We start from the raw sequence: 6,554 nt of genomic DNA, 5'->3' as shown, positions 1-6,554 counted from the left end.
GATATAACAATAAATTTAGCCCTTAATATTTACATATTTTGTCAATTTAGTCTTAATTCTAAAAAATCAATAAATTTAACCTCAACATTTACACAAATGTTTTAAGCTAAATTCGTTAAATCGAGACCATATTAACAAAATGTCTAAACTTCAAGAGATAAAGTTGTTATTATAGCAATCAAAATTGCATAAAATTGAAAACAATATTAATGTTGAGACTAATTATTCTTAATTTTTTTACTTTCGAGATTGAAAGAAATTAAATTATTTTGAATTTTTTTGAGAGATCAATATGCTCAATATTAAAATTAAGAGGGGCTGGAGAGGGTTTTTGCCAATAGTAAATGAAACAAAATGATCCTATGCAAATCTCCCTTAACCAAATCCAAATCCAAATCCAAATGGACGATTCTCCTTCCATTTCGCGAAAAACCCGTTTTGCATTAACCACAGTTGTCTTCATTGCATTGTTCTTCTTCAGCATTGTTCTTTTCAGTAAACGCACGCTTGAGCCCTCCATTTCCGTTTACCAGGAATCTTTTTCGGTCACCACATCTCACATTCACTCTTTAGTTCCCCCTTTTCCCGACCCACCACCGCCTTCTCTGCCGCCACCGGCTGGCTCAGAGCCGCTGAACTTATCAACCCACCAAGACCCTATTCCTTCAATTTCTCAAACTGTTAAGCTTGACTCTTCTTCAAATGCCACAAGCGTGGATGATCCGTTCTCTGCCCCAAAGAAGCAGAACCCACCTGCTGGTAACGGAGCTGCTCCAGAGAAACGGAACCCACCACCGCCAAATAACGGAGTTGTTCGCAAGGGTGAAGTGAAGAAGAGGGAAACCTGTGATCTTTACACTGGGACTTGGGTGAGAGATGAAGAGTACCCAATTTACAAACCGGGTTCTTGCCCTTACGTTGACGAGGCTTTTGACTGTCATGGCAATGGAAGGAAAGATTATGATTACTTGAGATGGCGGTGGAAGCCTGATGGCTGTGATCTTCCTAGGTATGTGTTCATTTCCTTAAAATTACTGTGTATCAAAAGCAATTTCTCTTTACATTATACAAACTATTTATTGTAGTATAGATGCATCTAGTGAAAATGGTTCATTGCTTTTTGTGGTCTTCAAATGTGTTAAGTGATATTTTCAAGTAGTACAAGTTGCCTTGGGGATCAGGGAAGGGTCTGCAAATATTGGAATCTGAACCCCAAATCTATTGAATACCTCATCTTAAGAATGGTTGTATGAATCAAATGAACTAATAGTAAAATACTCTTGCTAAATTAATGACTTCGTTTACCTAATCTTGCTGATCTAATGTCATTGCAAATTTGTCTTATTAAAAATTGGGGTGAAATTTTTAGTATATTTAGTTATATCTTAGGAAAACTTTTCTCTAAGGCCACACATGTGGAGGCCTAAGTGTATTGTTTGTCAATGATTTTAGTTAATCCCTAATTTCTGTGGCTCAAGTTGAATGTTTTGCAGAATTCCCTTTTAAAATTCTACAGTCAGTTGTATGTATAAATGAGTTATCGAGTATTAGAGTTATCGTAGGTCAATACTGGCTTGTAATGGGGTTAGCCTGAATTCTTTTTGTAGGGTTAAAAGCTATCATATTTGTTAGTCAAATTTTGTTTACTTTTTCTATGGTGAATTCTTCTTTCATTTTCAAATTCTTAGCAAGTTTTTACCTTTTCCTGTCGCATAATACTTTATATAATTATGTATTTCGTATTAAACTTCCTAGGTTATTTTTACATTTTTATGTAAAACTTATGGATTATTGTTATAACTAGTGTATTTTGTCAAGTACATCTTTGGTTCTTTTGGACTTGTAAAATGTTTCTATTACTTTTTTAGTAACAACAATATAGGTGGAAATACTCTCTTTTGTACCAGTTCGGTGATAATAATACTTCGAGGATGAGTTACTCTAGCTATCACTAGTGCTAGATTAGAACATTATGCTACATGAACTGTTTGCTTTGTCCTATTATACCTTCCAAGGCTGATACTTCTTTGGCATTATAACTGCAAATATGTATGAGACATGGATACTCAAGACTCACGTAAAAGGATTTCCGAAAGACATGAAATGCCCATGTTGGTTAGATACTCTTATTATAGACCCCTTCTCGAGTCCCTGTAACATATCAAGGGGCATTTCCTTGCTACTCCACTTAAGAACAAAATGTAATTTTGACTTTAGGAAGTTCTAGGAGAAAGCAATGTAGCAAGCTATATTGATCTAAGAGTGTGGAGAAGAGCAATATTCCTGGCAGCTTGCCCCCCAACCCGTGCATTTAAAATTCCCCCAAAGCTACGGATATTGTGTAAGAGTAGGAAAAGGCTAGACTTTGATAATTTTGGGCTCTAGAGATTTGGGCAGTCGTGGGAAAACAAAGGGGAAATCACTTGCATAGATAAACAGGAGGAAAGTCTTTCCTTTCAGCCTGTTTCGTTTATTTTGTGTTGGCATCAAACGGGGAAAGATGCTTAGTGCATGCAAATGCATATTTCTGGATTGTAGAATTGAGTATTTCAAAGCTCTAAATATGCTAATAACTCGGATTAGAAGTGACCGAGGGTGAGTTATTGAATTTTGGACCTAAAGAAGAGGTTTATATTTTCTCATTTCATGCATTTTTGTAATATTAACTCGACTTGCTATCCTTGCTTAAGTTAAAGCACACTCTAATAGTTCATACAAGAACCTAAGAATACGATTAATACTTTCATCTTTAGTACTTTAAAAACTTTTAGTTCATCTTTGAAGCTATAAATACTGCAAATTGTTGATATCCTATTGCACTGAATTTCTGTTCTGTTTTGACAAGGCGGCCCTTTCACTTAACTCTATTGCTAATTAATGCCTGCTTAGCTGTGGTTTCTTTCTATTTAACCATATTTTTCCTCACATTTACTTCCCGATTGCAAGATACTTTTTTTAATTTACCAATTGAACTCAGGTTTAATGCTACGGACTTCTTGGAGAGACTAAGAGGTAAAAGACTGATGCTGGTTGGAGACTCAATGAACCGCAATCAGTTTGAGTCAATCTTATGCCTCCTCTTCAAAGGCCTTACCGATAAGAGCAAAATGTACGAGGTCAATGGCAACAAAGTATCAAAAGGAAGAGGGTACTTTTTATTCAAAATCAAGGTAACAAGATGCTTGCTATATTTCTTCATTACTTAGTTGAATGCATTCTTTTAATGGCTACATTTTTCCTTTATACTTTCATTAATACGTTCTTTTAAAGACCACATTTTTCTATAGGAGTCCTCAAAATTGTCCATAATCTCTCGAATCTTTCATTAGGTTTCTTCATGTTTCATTAATTGGACAAGTGTTTTCTAAAGCATCTCTTTCAACGAACCTTTTAACTTCATCAAGCACTTAATCTTTTGAGTTGAGAGTATACAGTTTTATTCCAATAGCATATTGAGACCATGTATACATTATTTTATTTTTTATTTTGAAAAATAAACTAATTTCAAAAAAGAACTTCTACAAACAAATGAAACCAGAAAAAGGATTAAATGAAAAACAGCGGTTTGTGATTTCAAAACAATCTAAACTTCGAATTTTTTGCAGGACTATAACTGTACAGTGGAATTTGTAAGGTCTCATTTTCTTGTACGACAAGGTTCTCGCACTCTATCGTTAGATTTAATTGATAAGTCATCTCGTAAATGGAAGCGGGCTGATATTCTCATTTTCAATACCGCCCATTGGTGGGTTCATGGAAAGACTGCCCGAGGGTACTTTACAAATCTCACTACAATTATACTTCATACATGTTTTATTTTAATGCTACATTGACTAAGAGTTGCAATATCATAAGTCGAAAAATGAAAAGAAAAGTTTCTTTTAGGGCGTGCTGTTGTACTTGGTAAGTGAAAAAGTGGGAGAGATGGATAAAAGAGAATGTAAAAGTTGAAAGAAAATGAAATTTGGGTGTGTTTGGTAGAAGAGAAAAGTAAGAGGGAAAAAATAGGAAAAATTCTCATTTTTTGTTACTATTAACAAAATTAAATCACTTAAAATCGAAAAAAAAAAAAAAGATGGATGAAAATGAGAGTGTCTCAAGCCCTGTATATTTTCATGATAATCCTTCATTCTTGTTTTTCCATCTTACCTCAGTATGCTTTTATTTTCTTTTGTTTCATTTTTCAATCATAGCAAACAATGTGTGGAAAGAAATTTATTTTTTCTTTTCACTTTTCCATCTTTCTTACCAACATATCTGTCCTATCAAGCAAAGCCTTATGGAGAAATGACAAATATGATTAGTTGATACAGGAGAAATTACTACAAAGAAGGTGATTATCTTTATCCGAAATTTGATGCTATGGAAGCTTATCGAAGAGCTTTGAAGACCTGGGCAAAATGGATCGATGACAATATTAAACCCACAAAACAATTGGTCTTCTTTCGTGGATACTCTTCTGCTCATTTCAGGTATAATCGAAACACACTTTATTACCATTAGACTAGCTTCGATCTCATTCCTTTTAGTGATTAAAAAGCTAGACCGGTTAAACTAGGAACTGACTGTCTAACCCAGTATAGTATCTAAAACTGGTAGAGAACTGGTTTAACAGGCAAACCATTAGATAAAACCATTTATAAATTTTAAAATCCGTAATTTTGATCGTGGTTGATGAGATTTGAGCAATTAACCTCTTAATTTTATATTGAATATTGTAACGTTAAGCTAAATGCATGTTTTTATTAGTTATTAACTATATTTAGATTACCTAGACTGTAAACCAGGGTTTGACCCTCGGCCTGATTTTCTTAAGCTTGATTCCATTGCGAAACACCCCTCTTTCCCTTTTAAGAAAATCCATACGGTGAAACGAGATTAATGCTATTCATTATTGAAATGAAAATCCATAAGTATCTTGTGTACCATTTGATAAAAAAGGTTTGTATTCAAAGAATTCCTGCATTTAACATGCAATTTTATATAATATATGCACTGCACGAGTGTATTGTATATACACACATATGCACATATAAGTATGTATATAGGATTAACTTGTGTTGGCTAATTAATTTCTGATCCTTGAAATAGAGGTGGAGATTGGAACTCAGGCGCAACTTGTCATGGGGAAACCGAACCAATTTTGAAGAGAGGTGCCTTTCTTGAAACCTATCCTCCAAAAATGAAAATAGTGGAAGAAGTGATTCGGGAAATGAAGTTTCCCGTGGCACTTTTAAACATAACAAGATTGACTAACTCTCGAAAGGATGGCCATCCGTCAATCTACCGCAAGGGATTGACAGAAGGGAAAAAAGTTTCTTCAAGGCATCAAGATTGCAGCCATTGGTGTCTTCCCGGAGTTCCCGATACCTGGAATGAGCTAATCTATGCCAATTTGTTTTTCAACGAACAATTTTCAAGAGGTAAAAAATTAACTTCCAACATCTAGATTGGAGCTTTTTTATTAAGCAAAAGGGAGAGAACTAAGTAATTGTTGCAACACAAAAAATCAGCTCATGTTGGTAAAAATATCATAGAAGCCCTGTACTAAGAGTCAGATTGTATTTTGTTCCCTTTACTAAAAAATGGGCTAATTAGTCCCTGTACATTAAATCAAAGAACATATTGGTCTTTTTTGTTAAGAATTTCATCCATTCCTACTGTTAAAAGCCGTTGTGATTGATGGAGTAATTAGACAGCTATACGTGGCATGCCATGTATATCTTATGTTGACATACATGGGCTAGTTTTTAAGAGTAAAAATGGATGAAATTTTTAATAGAATGACCAATTTATTTTTTGATCCAAGGACTCTTTCGTCCATTTTTGGAATAGAGGAGGTAGAGTGCCATCAGCTTGCTAGTAGTACAAGAGTCTTCATGATATTTTCACTGTTCATATTCTACACTGTTTGCAACAGGATAAACTTGCACCAGTCTAGGAAGGACAATGAACAAATGTATAATACCCATTTTCGGAAATGAAACTGATGGGTAATATGGAAACTTTGTCCAGTTCGATAACCCGGGAGTACAGTTAGTTACTGGAATTTCAAACGAGTTACTCATGTTTTCCGTAGGAAGTGGTTGAGTCAAGAAAAATCCATGCATGATTGTCAAACACATAATTATCCAGGTACAAAACCACAAGAGTAATATGAACACTTGTCAAATTTCTGTTCAAAATTCAATTAGTTGTAGCCAATTCCATGTACCATCTTTTAGTTGTAAACAATCAAACCTTATCTTTGAATGGAAAGCACATTTCACATCATTCATTATCTGCCGACCATTTGTTTAAGTAATTTTATATTTATTTAACATATGGTAATTTAATAGTTTTTGTGGTGAACGATATAATTAGGTCATGCCAAACACGGCTGAGTTTAAAGTTTAAGATTTTAATATTTATTTATAATTAATTATTATGTTGATATGTTTAAATAAAATTATTAGTGTTTATTTTTAAGTCCTTGCTATTTTTTTTATTTTTTTCAGTAACGATGTATTATGTTATTATTCATGAAATTTATATACCAACGATGCATCAAATAT

At 33.9% G+C, this 6,554-nt stretch overlaps 1 protein-coding gene across 4 annotated transcripts; it reads left to right on the top strand.

Moving 5' to 3' along the window:
* The first annotated feature begins 333 nt into the window (after positions 1 to 333).
* On the top strand, positions 334 to 6,273 carry LOC107926171 (protein trichome birefringence-like 5). Of its 4 annotated transcripts, XM_041075591.1 has the most exons (7): positions 334 to 1,009; positions 2,978 to 3,170; positions 3,606 to 3,772; positions 4,314 to 4,472; positions 5,092 to 5,153; positions 5,294 to 5,423; positions 5,921 to 6,273. In XM_041075591.1, exons 1-6 carry the CDS (start codon positions 345 to 347, stop codon positions 5,377 to 5,379), a joined length of 1,332 nt encoding a protein of 443 aa, XP_040931525.1. In that variant the 5' UTR covers positions 334 to 344; the 3' UTR covers positions 5,380 to 5,423; positions 5,921 to 6,273. The 4 variants fall into 4 exon arrangements, with proteins under 4 accessions (XP_040931525.1, XP_040931524.1, XP_016712458.2 ...); XM_041075590.1 differs by having other exon boundaries at positions 5,294 to 6,273; XM_016856969.2 differs by having other exon boundaries at positions 5,092 to 5,423.
* Positions 6,274 to 6,554: the final 281 nt, after the last annotated feature.

This window comes from Gossypium hirsutum, chromosome A08 (assembly GCF_007990345.1).
Source record: "Gossypium hirsutum isolate 1008001.06 chromosome A08, Gossypium_hirsutum_v2.1, whole genome shotgun sequence".
In the NCBI taxonomy this organism is placed as follows: Eukaryota; Viridiplantae; Streptophyta; class Magnoliopsida; order Malvales; family Malvaceae; genus Gossypium; species Gossypium hirsutum.
Note: the sequence above shows the minus strand (reverse complement) of the source record. Positions and strands in the feature narration are given on the sequence as shown.